At 38.7% G+C, this 27,553-nt stretch overlaps 1 protein-coding gene across 9 annotated transcripts in view; it reads left to right on the top strand.

Annotated features, from left to right (window-relative positions):
* POLR3G (polymerase (RNA) III (DNA directed) polypeptide G (32kD)) overlaps positions 1–27,553 on the top strand; it is a 47,894-nt gene that overhangs the window by 7,506 nt on the left and 12,835 nt on the right. For 4 of the 9 annotated variants that reach the window (XM_010831912.1, XM_010831915.1, XM_010831919.1 and 1 more), the window contains exons 2-5: positions 7,665–7,786; positions 10,101–10,230; positions 16,744–16,800; positions 19,923–19,973. In XM_010831912.1, the coding sequence (XP_010830214.1) occupies positions 7,665–7,786; positions 10,101–10,230; positions 16,744–16,800; positions 19,923–19,973 (360 nt within the window). Of the gene's footprint in view, positions 1–4,476; positions 4,605–7,397; positions 7,465–7,485; positions 7,559–7,664; positions 7,787–10,100; positions 10,231–16,743; positions 16,801–19,922; positions 19,974–27,553 lie in introns of those variants that run through there. The other 5 variants (XM_010831910.1, XM_010831911.1, XM_010831917.1 and 2 more) reach the window with 4 other exon arrangements.

Genomic DNA, 27,553 nt, shown 5'->3' on the forward strand with positions numbered 1-27,553 from the left:
TTTGTTCATAGTGATACTTCCTAAGGCCCACTTGACTTCACATTCCAGGATGTCTGGCTCTAGGTGAGTGATCACACCATCATGGTAATCTGGGTCCTGAAGATTGTATAGTTCTTCTGTGTATTCTTGCCACCTTTTCTTAATCTCTTCTGCTTCTGTTGGGTCCCTACCATTTCTGTCCTTTATTGAGCCCATCTTTGCATGAAATGTTCCCTTGATATCTCTAATTTTCTTGATGAGATCTCTAGTCTTTCCCATTCTATTATTTTCCTCTGTTCTTTACATTGATCACTGAGGAAGGCTTTCTTATCTCTCCTTGCTATCCTTTGGAACTCTTCATTCAAATGTGTCTATCTTTCCTTTTCTCCTTGCCTTTGACTCCTCGTCTTTTCTCAGCTATTTGTAAGGCCTCCTCAGACAACCATTTTGCCTTTTTGCGTTTCTTTTTCTTGGGGATGGTCTTGATCACTGCTTCCTGTACATTGTCCCAAACCTTTGTCCATAGTTCTTCAAACCTCTGTCCGTAGTTCTTCAAACCTCTGCCCATAGTTCTTCAGGCACTCTAGCAGATCTATTTGAATCTATTTGTCACTTCCACTGTATAATCATAAGGGATTTGATTTAGGATTTGATTTAGGTCATACCTGAATGGTCTAGTGGTTTTCCCTACTTTCTTCAGTTGAAGGCTGAATTTTGCAATAAGGAATTCATGATCTGAGCCACACTCAACTCCTGGTCTTGTTTTTGCTTACTGTATAGAGTTTCTCCGTCTTTGGCTGCAAAGAATATAATCAATCTGATTTCAGTGTTGACCATCTGGTGATGTCTATGTGTAGAGTATTCTCTTGAGTTGTTGGAAGAGGGTGTTTGCTATGACCAGTGCCTTCTCTTGAAAAAACTCTTTTAGCCTTTGCCCCATTTCATTTTGTACTCCAAGGCCAAATTTGCGTGTTACTCCAGATATCTCTTGACTTCCTACTTTTGCATCCCATTCCAAATCAACCATAAGTCAATAAATAAGGAAACAACATTGATTATGAAACTGTTGCTACATAAAGAGTATTCTGCTAAACAGTGGGGAATATAAGATTTCTAGTGTTAATACTTTTGAAGAAACAAAAAAATAGAAGTGAATCTCCTTTGGAAAAGATGCTTTTCCCAGAAGAGGCATTGTCTGTATTTCTTCCAGAATTGAAGAAAATGGCAAAATATATCACCTCAGTTTTTAAAAATCCATGTATTTTAACAGAAGAAAGTTTCCAAAAGCAAGTTGGGATGAACTGACAGTTGTGATGTTGAGCAAGTTAAACTGGATCTTAACGTGAAAGGGATGCAGCCAGACAAGGAGGAAGTGGTTTCCAGTGGAGAGAGTGCTAGTCAAGAAATGATTACAGGCCAGTGAGTTGGGAGGATCAGTGCAAGCATCATAAAAGGGCTCTCAATACTTGGAATAGTGGGTTTGGACTTAATTATCTAGCCAAGAGGGAAGAGAAGAGAAGCGTTTAATCAGAACTCTGCTTTAGAATGAATAGTGTGAGAGAATAAAATAAACAGGAAGAACAGGGGATACTACAAAATCTGGCAGCCGTCAAAAGTGAGGTGGAAAGGAGCCGAACTGAATTATGGTAGTGAAAACGGAAAGGAAGGGACGTTTTGAAAACAGTTAGATGATTGATTCTGATAGAGGGGTGAAACAGAATGATAAATCAATCCTAAGTCACTCCAAATCTTCAAATATTGGTGACTGGGGAAATAACATACTGTGGATAGAAATAGGGACATTCTATATGAAAGTGAGCTAGTTACTATAGAGAGATGATCTCAGTATTTTAAGCAAAGATTGTTGTTGTTTAGTCTCTAAGTTGTGTCCAGTTGTTTTCCAACCCTTTGGACGATAGCCTGCCAGGCTCTTCTGTCTTTGGGATTTCCCAAGCAAGAATCCCGGAGTGGATTGCCATTTCTTTCTCTAGAGGAATCTTCCCAACCCAGAGATCAAACCCCCGTCTCCTGCATTGGCAGGTAGATTCTTTACCACTGAGCTGCCAGGGAAGCCCTGAGTTTAAGGTACGTCCAAATATTCTTTTGGTAGTAAGAAAATGGGATGAAACTCAGAACAAAGGTTAGTGGTAGAGGTAATTGGAGGACGTTATCAAACCCTGACAGGGGGTGCTTTTTCCAAAGATAAGGAGCAGAACCTATAGATTGACCCTTAAGGAAATCCATATTTAGTAAGTTTTAAGAACAGAAGTAGACAAAAACTGGTCACGAGTTAGAAGAACCAGCAATCAGACTAAAGCCTGGAGAACAGACAGTTTCATCCGAGAAGGCAATGGCAACCCACTCCAGTACTCTTGCCTGGAAAATCCCATGGATGGAGGAGCCTAATGGGCTGCCATTTGTGGGGTCGCACAGAGTTGGACACGACTGAGCGACTTCACTTTCACTTTTCACTTTCATACATTGGAGAAGGAAATGGCAACCCACTCCAGTATTCTTACCTGGAGAATCCCAGGGACAGAGGAGCCTAGTGGGCTGCTGTTTATGGGGTCACACAGAGTCGGACACAACTGAAGCGACTTAGCAGTAGCAGCAGCAGCAGCAGTAAGGATGGAGGCAATAATGAGTGGTATGCCTTGGATATACCAGTCCTATCACTTCTTGGCAAACAGATGGGGAAACAATGGAAACAGTGGCAGATTTTATTTTCTTGGGTTCCGAAATCACTGTGGACAGTGACTGCAGCCATGAAATTAAAAGACGCTTGCTCCTTGGAAGGAAAACTATGACAATATAGGCAGCACATTCGCATCATTTTGCCAACAAAAGTTCGTATAGTTAAAGCTATAGTTTTTCCATTAGTCATGTGCAGATGTGAGAGTAGGACCATAAAGAAGGCTGAGCACCAAAGAATTGATGCTTTCAAACTGTGGTGCTGGAGAAAAGACTCTTGAGAGTCCCTTGGACGCCAAGGAGATCAAACCAGTCAGTCCTAAAGGAAATCAACCCTGAATACTCATTGGAAGGGCTAATGCTAACAAAGCTTCAATACTTTGGCCACCTGATGTGAAGAGCTGACTCATTGGAAAAGACCCTAATGCTGGGAAAGATTGAAGGAAGAAGGAGAAGGGGATGACAGAGGATGAGATGGTTGGATGGCATCACTGACTCAATGGACATGAGTTTGAGCAAACTCCAGGAGATAGTGAAGGACAGGGAAGCCTGGCATGCTGCAGTGCATGGGGTCACACAGAGTTGGTCACAATTGAACAACTGAACAACAACAGCATGCTTTTGAAGTCCAAAAGCATGAACAAGAGGAATAGTCCAGTGGATTTTGCCACTGAGGACTGTTAGGGACCTTTGCATTTCAGCATCTGCCTGAGTATCATTCACATCACAATAAGACAAAAGCCAAACCTTTTACCATAGCTCACACAGGGCTCCACAAGATCTGGTCTTAATCAGCCTCTCCTTGCTTCTCACCTGCATGAGCTTCTTGCTCCTCAGACACTGCATCTTACGGCTTCCTCTCCTGCCTTTGTTTTGCCTTCCGTGCATAGCCATCTTCTAGAGAAGGCAATGGCAGCCCACTCCCGTACTCTTGCCTGGAAAATCCCAAGACGGAGGAGCCTGGTAGGCTGCAGTCCATGGGCTCACTAAGAGTCAGACAAGACTGAGCGACTTCCCTTTCACTTTTCACTTTCATGCATTGGAGAAGGAAATGGCAACCCACTCCAGTGTTCTTGCCTGGAGAATCCCAGGGACAGGGGAGCCTGATGGGCTGCCATCTATGGGGTTGCACAGAGTCAGACACTGAAGCGACTTAGCAGCAGCAGCAGCAGCATAGCCATCTTCACCTCATTCCTCCATCTTAAAACTCTTAGTCCCTCTACAGCATGCCACTCTAGCTTATTGTCCACAGAAAGACTGCATTTGTGTGAAAAAGTCAGTACTACACCTCTTCATTATTCTTTACCCCCTTACCATGATTTATTTTTCTTCAGAGCTATATTAATTCCTACAGCTGCCACAAACTATGTGACTTAAAAACAACAGAAATTTATTCTCTCATTTTTAGAGCCAGAAATCTGAGATCAAGGTATTAGCGGAGTTTGTTCCCTCTGGAGGCTCTGAGGGAGAATGTTCAGCGCTGCTCTTCCAGCTTCTGGTGGTTCCTGGCACTCCTCGGTGTTTCTGGGTTGCTGCTATGGCACTCCAGTCTGTGCTCCCATCTTCACGTAGTGTTTCCCCTGTGTGCCTGTGTCTGCCCAAGCACCCCCGTTATAAGGACACTAGTCACTAGGAGAGGACTCACCCTTCTCTTGTATGAAAGAGAAGTGAAAGTTGCTCAGTTGTGTCCGACTCTCTGCAACCCCATGGACTATACAGTCCATGGAATTCTCCAGGCCAGAAAACTGGAGTGGGTAGCCTTTCCCTTCTCCAGGGGATCTTCCCAACCCAGGAATCGAACCGGGGTCTCCTGCATTGCAGGAGGATTCTTTACCAACTGAGCTATCGGGGAAGCCCAATCTCCTATGACCTCATGTTAATTTTATTACATCTCCAAAGACTTTATTTACAAACAAGGAAGGTCATATTCACAGGTAAGGGGTTTGGGGGAAGACATAATTCAACCCACTACAGGAGCACATAATATTATGTTACATACTTATGGTTGTTCATCCACCAAAATATAAGCCCTGAAGGCAGAGACTTTGTTTTGTTCAGTGCTCTCTGAATGCCTGGAATGCTCAATATTAATTGGATGAAATTGGCCCACATAAATTAGAGGATGATTTGGATAATGAGAAAATGGGGAAAGCTGGTTAAAAAAAAAAAACCTCTTCATTCAAGAAGCTTAGCAGGATGAAAAAGGACCACGGAAATGGCTTAATCAACTTAAAGGATTTCAAGGGATTCAAACAGTGAAGCTTAGCCCACAACTTGTGAGTCTGTTTTGCCAAGAGACTGTTACCAGAGTCCAGCCATTGCCTCCCAGTTCTGCAGGAGAAGCGAATGAATTTCCAAAATAGAAAGAAATGGATTTCTAGGCCAGAATGCCATGTAATTATTAAGGGTGTCTCAAGAGTTAGGATTGATTTTTCTGCCAAGGGCAGTGCATTCACTAATGATAATCAAGTTTATACACCCAAAGGTTTCTTAATAAATATGAAACTTTAGAGTCAGCAGAATTCAATAGTTCTCAGGAGATACTCCATCAAGTAACGACAGCTGGTATACTCTCCTTTTAGGTGGGTTTTCCTCAGAGTGAAGGTGTGAGCTCTTTTTGTTCAGTTGCTCAGTCGTGTCCAACTCTGCAGCACCATGGACTGCAGCTTGCCAGGCTTCCCTGTCCTTCACCATCTCCTGGAGTTTGCTCAAACTCTTGTCCCCTGAGTGGGTGATGCCATCCAACCATCTCATCTTCTGTCTTCCCAGACAGAAGATGAGATCCCTTCTCCTCCCGCCTTCAGTCTTTCCCAGCATCAGGGTCTTTTCCAACGAGTTGGCACTTTGCATCCGGTGGCCAAAGTATTGGAGCTTCAGGTTCAGCATTAATCTTTCCAGTGCTCAGCAATTTTCATACTTGGGAGACCTGCTTTCTATAGGTTCAGCATATGTTTTAGGGACTCAGCAATTGAAACAAGGCCATTTGTATATTTTCACTCTGTCAGTGTGGACAACTGGCATGAGCTTGGTTATTAAAATCAATATCTTTTCTATATGAATTGTATTTCATAGTAACTAAATAGTAGATGAGGGGAATTGATAACTGGTGGGATTCAAGTTAAGAAAGAAATTATAAAATTTGTTTATCACCACATTATAATCCACAGTGAACTTGTAAATCTAGGATACGATCATCAATACCTGCAGTTTTAAAAATCATTAAGTGAAAACTGATTTCATGTTACAGTTGACTCCGAACAACACAAATTTGAATTACATGGGTCCACTTATGTTTGGACTTTTTTTTTCAACTTTATACTGGACAAAACAGACTAACAGCACGTGACCCCAATGATCAGAGAACATCACTGAAAGAGACTTCATATGCATCTCTTTTGAGTATTTTTGTAAAAAATCAAACCCAAATTTGAGTAAGCTTCTAGTCCATCTGTTTATAGAAAATACAGGGAGTAGAGGAATGTGTTGGAGACGGCAATGGCACCCCACTCCAGTGTTCTTGCCTGGAGAATCCCAGGGACGGGCGAGTCTGGTGGGCTGCTGTCTATGGGGTGGCACAGAGTTGGACACGACTGAAGCAACTTAGCAGCAGCAGCAGCAGCAGCCACATCACTGAAATCCACAGTCTGGGAAATTGTCCACCCCTCCTACTCTCAAAGTGTGGTCTGCAAACCAGTAACACTGCTATCTTCAGAGAGCTTGTTAGAAATGCTGATCTTCAGGCCTCATCCTTGGCCAGCTGGTTCTGATTCTGCCTTTTTGGCAAGATTTCTGAATAATCTGCACATTCCTTAGGGTTGAAGTTGGAGAAGCATTGTAGACGATAGTGACCTGATTTCCTCAACACATAAATGGTTAGGGAGAAAAGGAAGGTAACTGTTAAAGTGGTATGGAGGACCTAGTCTTGCTTTCTTGGACTTAACGGAGTTGAATGATCCTCGGTATCACCATTGGGGGAAATATTTAAAGAATGTGCATTATGATCTTCACTACAGTCCAGTGAGTTGTAGTGAAAGGGCCCTAGTGTAGGAATCCTGTTTTCACACTACGGTTGATTGAACAACACAAACTTGAATTGAATGGATCCTCTTAATATGTGGATTTTTTTCAGTGAAAACTAACAGTACACAAACTGAGGTTGGTTGAATTTCAGAATGGAGAACCATGGATTCGGAGGGTTGACTGTAAAATTATACATGGATTTTTGACTGCGTGGGGTGGTCAGTGCCCCTAACCCCATGTTGTTCAAGCATCAACTATATAGAGTAATCATGTTTCAGAAGACTCAGAAATTAAGTATAGGACTTAAGAATGATATTGTTCTCTAACAATGATAACTTTATCCCTAAAGTTACAGAGTATACAGGTTTATCTTTAACAATTTTTTCTGCTTGGACAGACCTGTTCAAAGTCTTATGAGTCCATTCCCATTTCTAAAAGGAGGACTTTGGAATAGATCTCAAGGATTCTTTCTGACACTCAGATTTTGGGATAAATAAATCATTTAAGCTTTTAAAGTATGTATGACTGCTGATAGTCTTCAAGTTGATTTGGAAAACCAGGTGTCCCTTGTTCATCAGCACAGCCCCTACTGGGCCACATCTTTAACGCATATCTGAGATCCCGTTGCAGAACCACAGAGAGGTGGAGAGAATTGCACCAGCTGACTGCACAGTGGTTGGGGCAGCATCGCAAAGAAGCCCCGGGGTCAGCCCTCCAGCCAGTCTGTGTGAGGTCGTTGAGACCATCATCACCATACCTTCCAAGCATGACTAAGTAGGACATGTTTAGGAATCAGTTTATCCCATATTTGTTTCTTTACAAGTTTTGCTTTCCAGAAGTGTTCTAAATGAGCCATGCAACCTAAGGGGTGGAGTATATTTTGATTTTAAATGTTGGTTTCATTTTTCTTGCAATACCATGAAACCTAAACATTAATAGTGTCTTAATTTGTCTGCTTTTTCTGATATAACTAGTTCCAATGGCTGGGAATAAAGGAAGAGGACGTGCTGCTTATACCTTTAACATTGAAGCAGTTGGATTTAGCAGAGGTGAAAAGTTACCTGATGTCGTACTGAAACCACCCCCACTGTTTCCTGTAAGTACATTAACAGCGAAATTCTCACAGGATATTTTTCATGTTTCAGAGAGAATTTAAATACTGTATAAGACTTGAATATATATTGTTGGGCTTCCCTAGTGGCTCAGACGGTAATGCGTCTCTCTGCAATGCAGGAGACCCGGGTTCGATCCCTGGGTTGGGAAGATCCCCTGGAGAAGGAAATGGCAGCCCACTCCAATATTCTTGCCTGGAAAATCCCATGGACCGAGGAGCCTGGTAGGCTACCGTCCATGGGGTCTCAAAGAGTCAGACACGACTGAGCGACTTCACATTCACATGATATCCTAAACTGTAAGAAAGTAAAAGAGATGGTCACTTACCTTTAATTTAAATATTTCCACTGTTCTTTTCTGAAACATTTCTAATTTTCAGACTGCTTTCTTAAAATGCAAAAAGCTATATATATATTTTTTCCCTGAATATAGTCAATATTTTCTGGCCTATAATTTTTTTTTTCAATTTTTGTGTCTTACAATGCTGTTATTGATAGAGTCCAATATTAAAATAATATTTTTTAAAGTAAAGTTAGATTTTATAGTGGTCCTCACTTCCTATTTTGCCAGACCTTCACTTAATGACTTTATTCTCATCTTTCGTCTATAGAATTTAATTTTGCTCCCTAGTATACCACTGGGCCTTTTTTCCCCCACTGAGTTTTTTTTTGGTTTTTTTTTTTTTTTTTGCTTAGTTCCTTATTTTATTAAAGTAAATTTTAATTTTGTCACTGTTTTTCAAAATAGAAGCATTTCGACTACGTTTAGTATTGCTTTTAAATTTAATTATGCTGCAAACTTAATTGGTGTGATTTTTAATCAAATGCTTGACTTTAGTTTAAAACTTAAGGTTACATTTCCAGATGCACATGTGCTGTGATACAAAATACGAAAATGTCATAAATAACCAGATACTCCTTCCAGGAATCTTTTCTGTCTTTCAAAAGGAAACATCCTTTGTTGAAAGATTTCTCTAAGTACAGGACCCTGAACAGATGTTCTTGGGATCTAGATGCCTCACATGGGGAGAGTCTACTTTTTACTCTTGATATTTTTCTTTTCTGATATTCAGTGCAGCCTAAAAACAAAGGTAAATATCGCAGGTATAGACAGAATGTCACTTTATATTGATTTCCTTTTAAAACAAGCTCTTCTTCATGTGTGAGATTACTTCTAAAGCTTGGGAATATTAGTACATACTATTGTTTTCTGCAGGGAATAAAATTTATTACTGGCTAAAAGGCTCTGTCTGATCTGGCTTTCTGTTTCTCTGATCCTTTTCCCACCACTGTCCTCATTCCTTAGCCGTGGTGGTCTCCTTTTTCCCTTAGGCATTTTCCCCTATTAGTTTCCCTGGCTGGAGCCATCGGTCTCCCCATTTCTTTGTATGGATGGCTTCATATTCTTATCCCGATTTTTGCTCAAAGGTGACTCTCCCAAGAAGTGTGTGCTTACTGGGTGGACCAGCCATTTGCAGTCTCCGTGGGCTCTGTCCGTCACTCTTTCCTCTTCTGGGCTTCAGTCCTTCTATCACTTATCACTGTCTAAAATTGTGTATTATCTCATTTGTTTACTTACTTTTCTCCCCTAGAATGTAAATTCCACACAGGCAAAAGGTTTGACTAGTTCATCACGGTGTCTCCTGTTGTATTATAAATATATATGCGTACATAATACATATGTGTGTGTACTTGTAGTTCTTAATAATTGAAGATATAGGTTCAAATTTCTGCTTTGCCACTTTTGTGTTATATGGACTTACAGATTATTCACTTCTCAGCTTCCTCACTATAAAAGGGGAATTATTGATACTTTAGATGAATTCATGGATTCTGAATATTGAGTACATCCAGGTTGTAGTAACCACTTGTTAAACAGTAGCTGCTACTACTTTTTTTTTTTGTTTTTAACGCTACTCTCCTACTAATACCACCATGGCTAATAGGAAACCACCATAATAGGAGACCCAGACTGCTTTGATCTGGGTGCTTTAATTTTTAAAATACAGAATCACAGTCATCAGACTATATAGCAAATGACTGTTGGTGTGGTCAGTAGAAAAATTAGGCAGGTAGGAACATTAAGTATCTTTTCTACTTATAAAGTAAGAGAAAAATAAGAGATGGGTGAAAATGTTTAATAGATAATAAAAGCTCAAAATATTTTAAGTTGATGGTAAAACTTAATGCCTATAAAATATGGTTTTTCAATAAAACTGACATGTTTTCAGAACATAGACAAAAGGGATATTAAAATATTTTATTTATTTTTTAAAAATTGCCTCTTAATGTAAACAGGATACAGACTATAAACCAGTGCCACTAAAAACAGGAGAGAGTGAAGATTATGTGCTCGCCTTGAAACAAGAGTTGAGAGAAACTGTGAAAAGAATGCCTTATTTTGTAGAAACACCTGAAGAAAAACAAGGTGCGTACTAGACTCTGATTGTGTGGTTCACTGTCTACAGATAAAACAGTGTTTCACCATGAAGTACATGATCTTTAATGCTGATTGATTTGATTCAGTGGGAAATTATCAACCACCCTGAAAAAGCATATGTATGTTGATTTAACAGAAAATATATTTTTAACTTTTTGATATTTTTAAGATTACCTTTCAAAATAAAAGTGTTATATGTTCAGTGAAATTTATGAAAACAGAAATATTAAGAAAGTGAAAATCACCCTGGGACTTCCATGGTGGTCCAGTGGTTAAAGCTCAGAGCTTCCAACGCAGGAGGCGTGGGTTTGACCCCTGATCAGGGAAGTAAGATCCCACATGCTGTGCAGTATGGCAAAAAAAAAAAAGAAAAAATCACCTTTATTCCTTATGTCTAGAGAACTACTGCTGCTAAGTCACTTTAGTCATGTCCGACTCTGTGTGACCCCATAGACGGCAGCCCACCAGGCTGCCCCGTCCCTGGGATTCTCCAGGCAAGAACACTGGAGTGGGTTGCCATTTCCTTCTCCAATGTATGCAAGTGAAAAGTCAAAGAGAAGTTGCTCAGTCCTGTCTGACTCTTAGCGACCCCATGGACTGCAGCCTTCCAGGCTCCTCCATCCATGGGATTTTCCAGGCAAGAGTACTGGAGTGGGGTGCCATTGCCTTCTCCCTACTACTGATATTGTATATTCCAAATTTTTCTTCTATGTGTATATCCTTTTACAAGGTTGGATTCATGTTACTTTGTATCTTCCTTTTTTACTCAATAGCATATTATTAGCATTGTCACATATTCTTTTTTTTTTTAATTAATCTTTATTGGAGTATAGTTGGTGTACAGTCTTGTGTTCGGTTCTGCCGAACAGCAAAGTGAATCAGTTATACGTATATCCACTCTTTCTTAGATTATGTCCCCGTACAGGTCATTACAGAGTCCTGAGTAAAGCTCCCTATGCTATACAGTAGATTCTTACTAGTTACCTATTTTATATTCTTAGAAAATACGATTTTTGATGACTGCGTGGCATTCCATTGTGTGGCTATAACGTTATTCATTGTAACGTGTGTTTGTTTTTTTTCCCACTTTTGGTTTGCCACTTTTAGTTCCCTGCTGTTAGATTTAAGATTGTTTTTAGTTTTTTTGCTCATATGTATAATGCTGTGATTTTTATCCTTATACATAAATCTTTAAGCAGGTCTCTGATTATTTAGTATTTTGGTTAAAAATTTTGAAAGCCTTGACTATATTTTGGCTCACCATTTGCATCAAATATAAAATGTAAAAGATGTATTCATTCCTTATGCCAAGGACAGAGAGGAGAAATTGTAGTTGGAGAAAGCTTGGCAATCTCAGACTGAAAGTGAGAAGTGGTTTCATAGGAAGAGAATACATTCCTGAGTAGTTATTTAGCACAGTAGAACTATATTGATTTTCAGTTTCTGCCCTTGAATGTTGAAATTAGAGAGATCGATATCATCCTTGAGTTCTCAAAACAACATCATTAAAACATGAGAAATTCCTATAGTCATCTCATTCCATTAGTATTAAAAATGCATACCCTTTTCCTCTTTCTAAAAGACTTAGAATTGGATAAGAATCAAAAAGGAAGTCTTATATAGTAATACCACATGTGCCTATAATTGTAAGAGGCATTTTAGATGGGTTTATTTAATTTTTCAAAAGAAAGCTGCTTGAAGTTATATAATAAATGATTTGACATTTTACCTCAGAAGTACTGAATTTTTTTTACTTTCATGATTATATCACATGCTTTTATCTGTTTGAGTTTAAAAATGAAATTAAAGCTCATTTTAAAGATTTAACTAAGTAAGATTAAGTGAACTAATAAATATCCACTTTTATTGAAAAAAAATGATAGTGTAGGGTATACTTTACCCTTTTAAAAATTAGTCTCTAGACTATGGAACATACATACTTAACCAAATGTAACTGTTAGTAAAGTACATGTCTAATTTAAAAGTACATCATACTGTGAAGACATTTATTTGAGTCATTTAGACCAGGAACATAATTTTGTCCCTGATTTCTGGGAGTAGCTGTCTTATACCTGGGTCAAAAGGGTCTTTACCTTTTATAACTGCTTAATGAAGTTTTAAAAGTATAAGGAATCATTTGCTACTGTTTTCAGAGGAAAACTCTTGCATAGAATTTTCCAAATTGATCCAAGTATGTTCTCTTTGAATATACACATGTTTACCTCTCTTCCCTGATGTAATGTTTTTACACAAAAAAACCACTGTGGTTGATATAGTATATACTATATGGTCTTCCCTGGTGGCTCAATGGTAAAGAATCTGCCTGCCAATGCAGAAGACCTGGGTTCCATCCCTGGCTTGGGAAGATCTCCTGGAGAAGGAAATGGCAGCCTTTCCAGTATATTTGCTTGGCAAATCTCATGGACAGAGGAGCCTGGTGGACTAGAGTCCATGGGGGTGCAAAACAGTTGGACATGACTTAGTGACTAAACAACAACATATACATATATATGTAAATACAGATTAGTATAATATATACTGTAGTACACATTAAATATGTATATATACACGCACAAATAGTGTGTATGTATACACACCATGAGTAGGAAAGAATTGACCAGACTGAATAGAAGTACACAGCTGTCACAGGAAGCCATATTCTAGGGAGTATTCCATCAACGTATCCTCACTACCCTTTCCCCAGCACTGACTTCCTATGTGCTTTAGGACAGAGAGACTTACGGACTAACAGTGTAAAAAACTAAATCTCTAGAGACTTGGACAGACAGAGCAGGAAATCTCTTGCTGATAATCTCTTGCCCTGGTGGCTCAGGGCATTGAGATTTTTCACAAAGAACCAAGGGTCCAGAATAAACATTTTTCATGTTAGGTATTCCAGGTTTGTTTATAGTGTTCTGAGGTAGAATTAATAGAAGTGATTGGTATTTTCTCTACAGTGAAATGTATTATTTTTATAATAAAGAGAAAAAAATTAGTGAATATTATTCTTTTGATGAGTTTTAGCTCCAGAGTTACATAGAGAACATCTGGTCCAGTGGTTCCCAGCTCAGGTTCCTGAAGCACTGGGGTCCTCTGAGCTAGAAACAGGAGTGACAGTGGTGATGGTTCTGTAAGCCATTTTCAGAACTCCAAAAACTTAATGGAAATCCTGCCTTTACCTACATTATGACCACGAGGTCTCTTTTGAATGAATGGAGTTTGTTTGGTTTATTAACTCTCACTATATGGTCATGGTCCACAAGACCTCATTTTAATTTTTTAGTTTCATTTTTGGAGCATTTCTTACTATATGTAATGATCGATATTCATAATTTATATTTTCATAGAGCTCTTCCAAGAAACAGAGAGAACTTGCTTTAAAAGAGAAGAAAAGTTATTTTGTCCTAGCATTACCTGTATTGGCCCATTGGACCCTTTCCTAAATCTAAAGTACATTTTAGAATTTCAGTGATCTTACTTTTCTTGCATCTTGAAACATTTTTCTGTTTCATCATGATAGACATTATTTCATCATTTTTCATCAATTAGCCTCTACTATGCTAGAAAATGGAGAAGGAAATGGCAACCCGCTCCAGTATTCTTGCCTGGAGAATTCCAGGGACAGAGGAGCCTGGTGGGCTGCCATCTATGGGGTCGCACAAGAGTTGGATACGACTGAAGTGACTTAGCAACAGCAGCATGCTAGAAAAGACTAAAATATACAAAATGGAAGAATGATGAAATTGCATAGAAGCATCGTGCAATACTGAAATAAATCATCACTGTTAAATCATCCTTTAATTTTCTTATTGTGTTGGCCAAAGTATACTACTAATTTTTAAGAAGATATAGAATAATTCTGGAGATACTCCTGTCTGTATAGTTATTTTGGTTTTGTTTAGCTTTCATAGAATACAATTTAGAATTCAGAAATTTTCATTTTCTACCCGTAACTGCAGAGAAGAAAATTGGCAGAGGAAGATGTTTCAGTTACTAGACAAATCAGAAGAGGAATGCAAAGAGATAGAAAGGAGCCCCTGATGCTAATATTGCTGGTGGAATTGATGGTATAAGCCACTGAGTCTTCAGATGATAGTATCCTAGATGAATTTTCTCAGACTTATGAATCAATAAGTAAACAGTGTCTCTCGAAGAATGAAAAGGAAAATATAGTGTTCTCATACAGTTAATCTTTGAAATGGACCTCATCACATAATATTTTGTAGTAGGAACATGAAAAATTCCATTTGCTAAAATGACATGTGACCATATTTTTTTCTTTTTTGTTGGGTTTTATGTACCAAATATTTGTAACTAGACAGCTGTTGAAAGCAAAGGCAAAGACAAAGATGACTGAAAGGAAATAGATTATGTAGAAGTGAAACAATTTATTGGATTGATCATATTAATTGGTAATGATATATTTAATAATGAAAATGAAAATGGCTGGGCCGTCCTCTCTTCAACAGAAGTGTGAGCCATAAAAGTTTTTTAAAGCATTACTTTTTGATGGTGCAAATACAAGAATTGGACATAATGATAAGCTAGATCATGTTAATAGAAATGTACTCATAATCTAGAATCACTTGGGTGGTGCAGGTGTGAGAGAAGCCAGAAGTAATATGTTAGAATTTTTTAAAGATGTATTTGAAATCCAGAATCAGGATATATGAAATACTTGCATTTAATGTTTGCACATGACAAACTCAGAATGCACAGTTGATGCACATTTAGCTGTGTTCAAAGGATGTTGCCCATTTTGGGTAAATACACCTTCAAAACCAAGAAAATGGTGGAGTATGAGTTTGAGTTTACTTAATGCTTATTAAAATTCCCAATAATTACTTTTCTTTCTTTTTAAATAACAAGTTTATTGAGATAGTGAAAATAAGTGTTAATCACTCAGTCGTGTCTGACTCTTTGTGACCCCCATGGACTGTAGCCCATAACTGCCAGGCTTCTCTGTCCATGGGATTCTCCAAGCAAGAATATCCTGGAGTGGGTTGTCATCCCCCTTTCCAGGAGATCTTCCTGACCCAGGCACTGAACCCAGGTTTCCCACATTGCAGGCAGATTCTTTAGCATCTGAGCCACCAGGGAAGCCTTATTGAGATAAAAATCCAGATATATAAAATTTACTTTTTACAGCATACAGTTCAGTCCCTTTGAGTGTACTCACAAAATTGTGCCGCCAACAGTATTATCTAATTTATAGAATTGGTTCGTCATCCTGAAAAGAGACTCCCATACCCTTTCGTATCAATCCCTATTGTCCCCTCCCTGCCTCAGCCCTTGGCACCCTGTAATCGGCTTTGTCTGTTTTAGGCATTTCATATAAATGGAATCTTAATGTGTATTCTTCTGTGACTGGTTTCCTTCACTTAGCATAATGGTCTCGGGGTTTATACATAGTAAAGCATGTATCAGTGTTTCATTCCTTTTTGTGGCTGAGTAATATTCCATTATGTGTATATACCTCATTTTGTTCATTCCTCAGTTGATGGACATTTGGGTCACTTCTGCAGTGGGTTTTCATGAATAATGCTGCTGTAAACATTCATGTGTGTGTTTTTGTGTACCATGCCACTTTTGTTGTATATCTAGGGTCAGATGGTAAATTTTTATTTTACATTTTGAGGAACTGCCAACTATTTTCCAAAGTGGTTGCACCATTTTATATTACCTACAATGTATAAGGGTTCCCATTTCTCCACAGCCTTGTTAACACTTATTATTGGTTCTTGCCATCCGACTGGGTATAAAGTGGTAGCTCATTGTGATGCCATCCAACCATCTCATCCTCTGTCTCCTCCTGCCCTCAATCTTTCCCAGCATCAGGGTCTTTTCCAGTGAGTTGGCTCTTTGCATCAGGTGGTCAAAGTACTGGAGCTTCAGGTTCAGCATCAGTCCTTCCAGTGAATATTCAGGGTTGATTTCCTTTAGGATGGACTGGTTTGATCTCCAACCTCGCCTCCTCCTATCCTTTTCCCCACTGTCTTTCCCAATGGGTTGTGAAAAGTGTCTCCCTGAGAAGACTGACTGAATGTGTGTGTATTAAGTATTTGCTTACTTTATTAGAGGTAAGCAAACAGCCCTCCATCCTCACTTAGGTACTTAATACCTCCCAGTTACACGAGATTTAAAGATTGGGAGCTAGAGGCCAGTGTCACAAGAAGAAAAGAGAAGATACACAGACCTCCCCACCTGCACCCTCCCCCCCGACTTTTTGTGTAAGTGGCTTCCTGACTTGCCTTTGGGCTTTTGTGAAAATTCTCAGAGATGAATCAGATTATCTGCTACTGAGAACTTTAATTAGGGTTTCGGTCTCTGCTCACCCCCAGCCATTTGTTCTCAGGTGCTTCTTGCCACTTCCCTAGATGTGTATTACTCTGTTCAGTATATGTCTAGGAACACATTAAACTCCCTGTACTGGAAATAAAAGATGTTACCTGGTGTTTTCAATTATTTTGAAATTCTTTTTTTTCTGTCTTTTTTTTCTAGATATTGAAAGATATAGTAAAAGATATATGAAGGTGTACAAAGAAGAGTGGATACCAGGTAACCATAAAACTGACAATGTTAAAATTAATCTTCAAAGGCTATCTCTCTACCATGTCTTTTTAGGACTAATTTTATATTTTCACTATAGGAAAATAGAGCCTGGCTCTCTTCCTGTAATTAATTAGCAACATATATCTTTTGAAAACTAAGATGAAAAGATTTTTATATTGTAACAAGGAATATTTGAAGTGATATTGTAGAAGTTCTTAGGATACTTTTTTTTCTTTTAATAAAATAGGGCTGGCCAAACTCATTGGATTTTCCATTTTCATTTGATACAATCAAAGTTTTCATCTTTAATACTAATAGTAACTCACTTCTGTGTTCCTGAGTGATTTTGTAGCTTTTGAGGAGGAAACAAGCCTAGTTTTAAGAATATTTTCAGCCGAGCTTGTGTATCTTCCTTTCTTTCCAGCAGGCATAGACTCTTTTTGGCTGTTAATGTGCCTTTTCAACAGAACCATACCTAAGAGAGTTTTTTTTTTTTTCAACATTCACAAAATTGCCTTGGTAGAGGCAAGGTGTAAGGGGTTGCAGAGATCTCATCTACTTCATTTTGTAGAAAATTAACAGTTGCTATAGAAACGCAGTGACCTGTCAAGGCAACTTGGAATATTGTAGTAAAACCCAGGTTTCCTCACTTCAGCACACTTCCCTTTGACATCTCTGTCCTTGGTGTGTTACAGAAACTGCCTGTATGCAGAAGCCTAAGTCACATTTACAGCATTGGTTGCCTTCCTGAGTTGCAGCGTCTCTTTTCAATGCTAATTGTTGATAATGTTGTGTCCCTCTGGAAACACTCCTCTTAGGTCTCTCATTTCTTCTACTACATAAATATTTGTCTCTAAATTACTCTCTTTAAGTACTTTGTCGTGATCACCTATGGATCATTTATGAAAACAAACATATTAGGTTGGTGTAAAAGTAATTGTGGTTTTTGTATTGTTGAACTTTGTTGTTTGATACTGGAATACATTCTTAAATAAATGTGGTTATATTATACTTCATTTTAATGCTCATTTCTTGCTTTATGTGTCTTTTTTTGGCTAAAGACAAATTACTTGCTGTTTAGTTTAGGGAAATGATGTTAGACAAAAAGCAAATTCAAGTGATTTTTTAAAAATTTTTATTATTTTTTTTTTTTTTTTATTTTAACTTTACAATATTGTATTGGTGATTTTTTATTTGAGTTCAAAAGGAGTCATAAAGCAATGGAGACAACTCTCAACATCAACAACACCTTTGGCCCAGGAACTGCTAATGAACATACAGGGCAGTGATGGTTCAAAAAATTTTGCAAAGGAGACGAGAGCCTTGAGGATGAGGAGTGTAGTGACCAGCTGAGAGCCATCATCGAAAGTGATCCTTTTACACCTACACAAGAAGTTGCCAAAGAACTCGACATCAACCTTTCTATGGTCGTTCAGCATTTGAAGCAAATTGGAAAGGTGAAAGGCTTGATAAGCGGGTGCCTCATGAGCTGACCGAAAATCAAAAAAACTGTCATTTTGATGTGTCTTCTTACTCTGTACAACAGTGAACCATTTCTCGATTGGATAATGACGTGCAATGAAGTGTGGATTTAAATGTCAACTAGCAATGACCAGTGCAGTGGGTAGACCGAGAAGAAGCTCCAAAGTACTTCCCAAAACCAAACTTGCACCAAAAAAGGTCATGGTCACTGTTTGGTGGTCTGATGCCCACTGTCAGACCCACTCCAGCTTTCTGAATCCTGGCGAAACCATTGGATCTGAGAAGTATGCTCAGCAAATCAACGAGATGCACTGAAAACTGCAATGCCCACAGCCAGCATTGGTCAACAGAAAGGGTCCAGTTCTTCTGCACAACAGTGCCCAACCGCATGTCGCGCAACCAGTGCTTCAAAAGTTGAATGAATTGGGCTACAGAATTTTGCATCATCTACCATATTCACCTGACCTCTCACTAACTGGCTACCACATCTTCAAGCATCTTGACAAGTTTTTGCAGGGAAAATGCTTTCATAAGCAGCTGGAGGCAGAAAATGATTTCTGAGAGTTGCTCAAATTCTGAAGCACTGATTTTTACGCTATAGGAATAAACAAACTTATTTCTCATTGGCAAAAATGTGTTGATTGTAATGGTTCCTATTTTGATTAATAAAGATGTGTTTAAGCCTAGTTATAATGATTTAAAATTCACAGTCTGAACCTGCAATTACTTTTATACCAACCTAATATTTAAAGCAAAATTTATTAGTTCAGGAAAAATAGCTTGAGATATAAGTATTTTCTACAAACAGTACTGAGTTTTTTATTAGTAAGCAGCATTTTTTAAATCTGTTTTCGTGTTGCTTCAGTTTTCTGATTGTCTCTTAAGCTTAAAAAAGAAAAACAAGTGACAAATTAGAGGAATTGTTTAGCTAATGCAGGCAAAATCATTCAGTGGAAGGAATTTACTTTTCCATAGCTATTTCTGTTTTTAATTTTAAAGTTTTCCTATAATTATTAAATTGTTTAGTTTTGTTATATTAGGATTATGGTCACATATTTTAACTTTGAAAAAAATTTTTCATTATGTAAGAAATACATATCAACTACAGAACATGTACAGAATACAGAGTAATTGAATAATAAATTACATTTAAGGAAAATAACTATAATCCCAACACAAGAAATTCCTGTAATATTTTGTTTCCAACCTAGAACTTTCTCTGCACAAATATACATCTGTTCAAGCATTTACATGTTAGGTTTATTCTTTAAATGGAATTATATATGTATTGTTTTAGAAACTTTTTAAATTTAACAGTATATCATGAATAACTTGTCATGCCCATAAATATTTTTCTACATTTTTTCATTATGAAAATTCCTGTACTTGGAGTTAACTATATAAATACTATGTAACTTAAAAGAATATTATAGAAATTTTATAAGTATTTCAAAGGTATTTTAATGAATTTTTTTCTTTATAGGAGAAAATATATCACTTATAGTTTAATCCCCAGCTAAATCTATACAGATATTAAATTTTATTTCCATTGCATGAGCCACTCTCATGTTCTTTAAATAGTTATACCTAGTGCCAGTAATTCCCAGAGGAAACAGCCCTTTTTATTTCTCCTTTTGTACACACAGATTGGAGAAGACTCCCTAGAGAGTTGATGCCAAGGAAAAAATGCATAAAAGGTACATTAACTAATTAATAATAATCCAGATAAGAAAAGGTTATTGCTTAACTTCTACCTATATGAAATTGTCAATATAAAGTTACACTCAATGTTCTAAATGCTTTTTCCAAAAGTATTTTTAATATTTTGATTATTTTGTTAGTGCTTTTTGCTGTCGATTTTTTGTTTTGTTTGTTTTTCCCTTAGTTAGGAATTTTGATGTGCTAGGGAAAGACTTTTCAATTATGTAGATATTCTCATTTGTATATTTGAAATTTTTTAGATGATTATACTGGCTTTATTTTAAGTTTTTAACTACAACATTTGGAACTGGTAACATTTGGGAACTGGTAGGATAGAACTTTATGGTGTACATAAAATGCCGAAGTGAACATTTTTGTTGTGTTGTTCTTTCATAATTCCACCAAATAAAAAGCTGTTGAGCATCTACTGTTGCCAGACCCTGTGCTAAGAGGGATAAGCCAGTGAGCAAAGGAGTAAACCTCACCCTCACAGAGCTTACAGATGGAGTAAAGACATTCAGCATAGCGCACTGTCTTCTCTGGGAGGTCAGGGAAGGGTTTGTTGAGGAGACGCAGTTGAAACTCCAGATTGAATGACGAGTACGAGATTGCTGTGATGAGGTCATGGGAGTGACGCTGGAGAAACTGGGTTTATTAATGTGTTTTTCTTGTTGAGTCTTAAGAGTTCTTTGTGTATTTTGGATACTAATCTGTTGGAAAAATATTCCTGCTGTGTGTTTCTCCTTTCCTCTTATACCACTACTGCGTTCACAGCACTTCTGACACTAGATTTAGGGAGTTATTTTTTCTTGCATATCAAACAGTTCTCTGCAACACCAACTGCGTGTCTTATCATTTAATTCAGTTCTGACACTAATTGGAGTTAGCGCTGATCTCACTAAGGGCTCAGTCCCAGGAGACTGCTCCCCACTACAGATGTCAGTCGCAGGTATAGCGTGTCTCCAGGTTTCCCACAACTGCTGTCTGCGTTGGCTACCAGTTGGAGGTTCCCATGGCCCTCCCTGGGGGGATTTGATTTACCTGAACAGCTCATGGGACATGGTGATATATTTACTTATATTTACCAGTTGACTATAATAAAGGTTATGATAAAGACGCAGATGAACAGTCAAGTGAAAAGAGGCATAAGGTCAAGTCTGGAAGGTCACCCATGCATGTCTTGTGGAGTTGGGATGTGTCACCTTCCAGTGCACGAATATGTTCACCAATCCAGAAATTCTTGGAACCGCATACTTTGGGGATTTTTATGGAGGCTTCATTACATAGGCCTGACCAGTCATTAACTCAGTCCCCAGCTCCTTTCCCCTTTTCCAAGGATTCTGATCATGGCTTGATGTATCTGATAGCCAGCCCCATCCTGAAGCCACCTAGCACCCCACTGAGAGTCACCTCCTTAGAATAAAAGAGACTCCTGTGCTCAGTTGCTTCAGTTGTGTCTGACTCTTTGCGATTCCATGGGTGGTTCCTCTGTCCATGGGATTTTCTCCGCAAGATTACTGGAATGGGTTGCCATGCCCTTCTCCAGGGGATCTTCCCAACCCAGGGATCAAACCCATGTCTCCTGCATTGGCAGGTGGATTCTTGTACCTGCTGAGCCATCAGGGAAACTCCAAAAGACACTCCTATTGTCCAGTAAATTCCAAGGAATGTAGATTCTTGTTAGAACAACAACAAAAAATTACTGTTATTACTTAGGAAGTTTTAAGGGTTTTAGCAGTTCTATGCCTGGAACCAGATGCTGAGACCATATATATTTCTTTCTATTTCACACAGTCCTTTTTCAAATATGTCTTTTGCAAACATTTTCTCCCATTCCATAGCTTGTCTTCTTATTCCCTTGACACTATCTTTTACACAGAAGTTTTGAGTTTTAATGTAGTCCGGGTTATCCGTTCTTTTCGTGGATCCTGCCTTTGGTTTTGCATCTCAAAAGTCATCAGCAAGCTCAAGGTCACCTAAATTTTCTCTTATGTTATCTTTTAAGAGTTTCATAATTTTATGTTTTACATTTAGGACTGTGGTCCATTGTGAGTTAATTTTTGTGAAAGGTGTAAAGTCTGTGTAAGTTTATTTTTTTGCACATGGAAGTCCAGTTGCATTTTTCTGTATTTATGTGGGTCTCTTTCTGGGCTCTCTATTCTGTTTCATTGATTGATGTATTTATTTCACCTATACCATAGTTTTGATTACAATAACTTTATAGTATGTTTTTAAAATCAGGTAGGACCATCCTCTAACTTTGTTATTTTTCTTCAGTATTGTGTTGGATGTTCTCAGTCTTTTACCTTCCATATATATAGTAGAGTCAGTTTGCTGATATCTGTAGAATAATTTACTAGAATTTTGAGGTTTCATTGAACTTATAGATGGAATTGGGAAGAAAAGACATCTTGAAGACATTAGCTCTTCTTACCAATGAATATGCACTATGTCTCCATTTGTTTAGTTCTCTGATATCATTATTCAAAGTTTTATAGTCTTCCTCATATAGGTCATGTATATATATATTTTGTTAGATTTATACCTAAGTATTTCATTTTGGGAAGTACTAATATAAATAACACTATGTTTTTCATTTCAAATTCCACTAGTTCATTGTTCATATATAGGAAATCTATTGAATTTTGTGTATTAACTTTGTATGCTGTAATCCTGCTGTAATTTCTTATTAGTTCCCAGTTTTTTAGCCCATTCTTTCAGATTTTCTACATATTGTCTATGAACAAAGAAAGTTTTATTTCTTCCTTCCCAATGGCACCCCACTCCAGTACTCTTGCCTGGAGAGTCCCATGGATGGAGGAGCCTGGTGGCCTGCAGTCCATGGGGTCGCTAGGAGTCGGACACGACTGAGCGACTTCACTTTCACTTTTTACTTTCATGCATTGGAGAAGGAAATGGCAACCCACTCCAGTGTTCTTGCCTGGAGAATCTCAGGGACAGGGGAGCCTGGTGGCTGCCGTCTATGGGGTCACACAGAGTCGGACACGACTGAAGTGACTTAGCATAGCATAGCATGGCAATCTTCATACCTTTTATATCCTTTTCCTATCTTAGTGTATTAGCTAGGACTTCTAGTACAATGTTGAAAAGCAGTAGCAGGTGACGCAGGAGACACGGGTTCGATCCCTGGGTTGGGAAGGTCCCCTGGAGAAGGAAATGGCAACCCTCTCTAGTATTCTTGCCTGGAAAATTCCACGGAGAGAGGAGCCTGGCAGGCTACAGCCATGGGAGCAAAGAGTCAGACAGGACTAAGCCCACACAGCAGCATGAATGATACTAGTCATGACCTAGAGGATCACAAATTTTTAGCAGACTTTAAAGGGCTGAAAAGAATATATCTGATTTGGAGGAATTCATGTTCAAATACATCCCACAACTGCTCATCCTTAGAAGCCCATGGACACATTAAAGATTAGTAAAAGCTTCCAGTGCGTCAGGCTTTTCATTTGTTGAAAAACAAAACAACAGCAAAACTTTCCTTTTCCATTCTGCTCTCATATTTTTGTTACATATTATACAATTTTTGTGTTTTGTTCTTGGTAAGCTTCTATACTCTCTTTTGTTAAAAATGGTCTCCCCTGATTTACAAGAAAGTAAATAATACCTAAAGAGCCAAAGACAGAAAAGGTCTGTTTCTTGAAGATCCAGCTATTGGCAGGTGTTGTGTTGAAAGAAATAAAAAAATTCAAATATATGCATGTATTTGGCCAAAGATTAAAAAAAAAATGTAAATGTTTTGAGGTTGAAACAGTCTTAACAGATTTTAGTAATTTTATACTTCTTTTCCAATTATAAATAAAAGAATTGGGCATTACATAAAACCAGAATGGGATGTAGTAAAAATTGCTGAATGGACTTGAATATGCAGCTATGACTTTCTTGGCTAAGAGATTAATCATTTTTATAAGTTTATTTACCCGGCCATGTTCTATAATATCCATTTAGCAGATTTATGTGTTATGAAATTTAAATAATTGACAAAAGTTCCTTAGACAAAAAGACTTCTTGATGTAATTTACATTCCTAGCTAGTGATTTCTGAAATCAGTAATATATGTTGAGAGCTTGTTCATATATGATATGATATTTTACATGCTACAATTCAGATCAAACAGTCTTTGCCATCAAGGGAAACAGAGAAAGTTACCCGTCATTAAATCTAGCTATTTTTTTTAAATAACTTTTGTTTGAGCAAAACCTCACTAATATATATGTTCAGGAGTCTCAAACTTAGAGACTCCCCAAGGAGCAATTTGGTATAACACAATAAATTGTAAATTCCATTAGTTATGGGTCATGTCCACAGTCTAAAAATCCCTTGTTCTGTAGGCTAAATCTTTAACAAAATTACATCTTTCTGAGCCATATTTTCCTGTTACCAAGTAATTTCTAAGTATGTAGCTTGATTTTGGGAAAAGGATGGTAATACTTTGTGATCACAATGGGACAATTTTGTAACATTATCAATTTTGTAACATAACATCATAATTTTTATAACATGTCAGTTTTGGTAACTGACTAGCAAGATCTATATGTGAAACAATTCTCTGTACCCTGCAGTTTCACAGTACCCTCAAAATGGAATATTTTTGATATAGCTTAAAAATTATGTATCCCAAAGCCATTCAAGGGCTTTCCTAGTAGCTCAGACAGTAAATGCAGGTGACCTGGGTTCTATCCCTAGGTCAGGACGATCCCATGGAGAAGGAAATGGCAGCCCACTCCAGTGGTCTTACCTGGAGAATTCCATGGACAGAGGAGCCTGGCAGGCTACAGTCCATGGGGTCACAAAGAGTTGGACACGACTGAGTGACTAACACACACAAAGCCATTAAAACATATTATTTATTATTGCTTTAAGTTTTCAGATTCATGTGATTGGTATGTTCCATTTAAGTATTTTATTTTTCATTTCAAAGATAATACTATGTTGCCCTCAATATAACCTCTTTCTTATCTCTTCAACCACTGGCAAATGTGTGTTTATTCTGCACTTGTTTGTTTTTTAATTGAAGTATACTTGATTTTGTTGTTTTTCAGTCTCTCAGTCATGTCTAACTCTTTGCGACTCCATGGACTGCAGCACACCAGGCTTGCCTGTCCTTCACCATCTCCCTGAGTTTGCTCACCCATATCCATTGAATTGGTGATGCCATCCAACTATCTCATCCTCTGTATCACCCTTCTCCTCTTGCCTTCAATCTTTCCCAGCATCAGGGTCTTTTTCAGTGAGTCGGCTCTTTGCATCAGGTGGCCAAAGTACTGGAGTTTCAGCTTCAGCATCAGTCCTTCCAATGAACATTCAAGGTTTGTTTCCTTTAGGATTGACTGGTTTGATCTCCTTGTAGTCCAAGGGACTCTCAAGAGTCTTTGCCAACACTACAGTTCAAAAGCATCAATTCTTCGATGGCTCAGCCTTTTTTATGGTCCACCTCTCACATCCATACATGACTGCTGGAAAAAACCATACCTTTTGACTATATGGACCTTTGTCAGCAAAGTAATGTCTCTTTTTTCAATGCGCTGTCTAGGTTTGTCATAACTTCTCTTCAAAGGAGCAAGTGTCTTTTAATTTCGTGGCTGCAGTCACTTTCCACAGTGATTTTGGAGCCCAAGAAAATGAAGTCTGTCACTCTTTCTATTGTTTCACCGTCTGTTTGCCATGAAGTGATGGGACCGGATGCCATGATCTTTTTTTTTTGAATGTTGAGTTTTAAGCCAGCTTTTTCACTCTCCTCTTTCACTTTCATCAAGAGGCTCTAGTTTTTCTTCACTTTCCGCCATAAGGGTGGTGTCATCTGCATATCTGAGCTTATTGATATTTCTCCCCACAGTCCTGATTCCAACTTGTGCTTCATCCAGCCTGGCATTTCTCATGATGTAAGGGCTTCCCTTGTGTCTCAGCTGGTTAAGAATCCTCCTGCAATGCGGGAGACCTGGGCTCGATCCCTGGGTTGGGAAGATCCCCTGGAGAAGGGAAAGGCTACCCACTCCAGTATTCTGGCCTGGAGAATTTCATGGACTACAGTCCATGGGTCACAAAGGGTCAGACACGCCTAAGCGATTTTCACTTTAACTCTGCATATAAGTTAAATAAGTCAGATGACAATATACAGCCTTGATGTGCTCCTTTCCCAATTTTGAAACAGTCCTTTGTTTCAAGTCTGGTTCTAACTGTTGCTTCTTGGCCTGCATGCAGATTTCTCAAGAGGCAGGTCAGGTGGTCTGGTATTCCCATCTCTTTCAGAATTTTCCATGGTTTGTTGTGATCCACATAGTCAAAGGCTTTAGTGTAGACAATGAGGCAGAAGCACATGTTTTTCTGGAATTCTCTTGGTTTTTCTGTGATCCAGTGGATGTTGGAAATTTGATCTCTGGTTCTTCTGCCTTTTGTAAATCCAACTTGTACATCTGGAAGTTCTAGGTTCATGTACTGTTGAAACCTACCTTGAAGAACTTTGAGCATTATCTTGCTAGCATGTGGAATGAGTGCAATTATGCTGTAGTTTGAACATTCTTTGGCATTGCCCTTCTTTGGGATTGGAATGAAAACTGACTTTTTCCAGTTCTGTGGCCACTGCTGAGTTTTCCAAATTTGCTAGCATATTGAGTGCAGCACTTTTACAGCATCATCTTTTAGGATTTGAAATAGCTCAAGTGAAATTCCATCACCTCCACTACACCTGGTAGGCTGCAGTCCATGGGGTCACTAAGAGTCAGACACAACTGAGCGACTTCACTTTCACTTTTCATGCATTGGAGCAGGAAATGGCAACCCACTCCAGTGTTCATGCCTGGAGAATCCCAGGGACGGGGGAGCCTGGTGGGCTTCTGTTTATGGGGTCGCACAGAGTCGGACACGACTAAAGCAACTTAGCAGCAGCAGCAGCAGCCACTAGCTTTATTCATAGTGATGCTTCCTAAGGCCCACTTGACTTCACACTCTAGGATGTCTGGCTCTAGCTGAGTGATCACACCATCATGGTTATCCGGGCCATAAAGATCTTTTTTGTGTAGTCTTCTGTGTATTTTTGCCACCTCTTCTAAATATTCTGCTTCTACCATTGTTGCAGTTTTGGCCTTGATATCATAAATTGCCAGTTCAAATTTTTAGTAAAATATCTGGTTGTATAACAGACCAAGATGAGCATAGCCTTTAGCAGGTACCTGTTGCTGTGTGTCATTAATCTGCACCCTGTTACCAAGCAACAGGTCTTGCTCAGCTATTGCTCGTTGCCTCAGTGGCCCTGTCCCCAAGCAGCCAGCTGTCAATGAGGGACCACTGGGGAAGTGATTCAGTCAAGGATTGGTGGTGTGGTGGTCATCATGTGGAGAGTGAGGTCAGAGGCAGATTTAGGCTTTCTGCTGGAGACCCTTCAGCTTACCCAGTCTTGGGCCAGTGGGTGAGCAGGAGGGCCCAGGGAACAGACTGGGGACTGTGTCCTGCTGGACTCCAGAGCCCTGACTAAAGCCCTCCACTAGTCGTGGCTCGGGCCTTCGGTGAGCCTTTCCCCCATACCTGTCTCTGCAACCTAATAGCAGTGGCCATTTGTGTG

The sequence above is a fragment of the Bison bison genome, unplaced genomic scaffold (genome assembly GCF_000754665.1).
Source record: "Bison bison bison isolate TAMUID 2011002044 unplaced genomic scaffold, Bison_UMD1.0 scf7180017864533, whole genome shotgun sequence".
Lineage (NCBI taxonomy): Eukaryota > Metazoa > Chordata > Mammalia > Artiodactyla > Bovidae > Bison > Bison bison.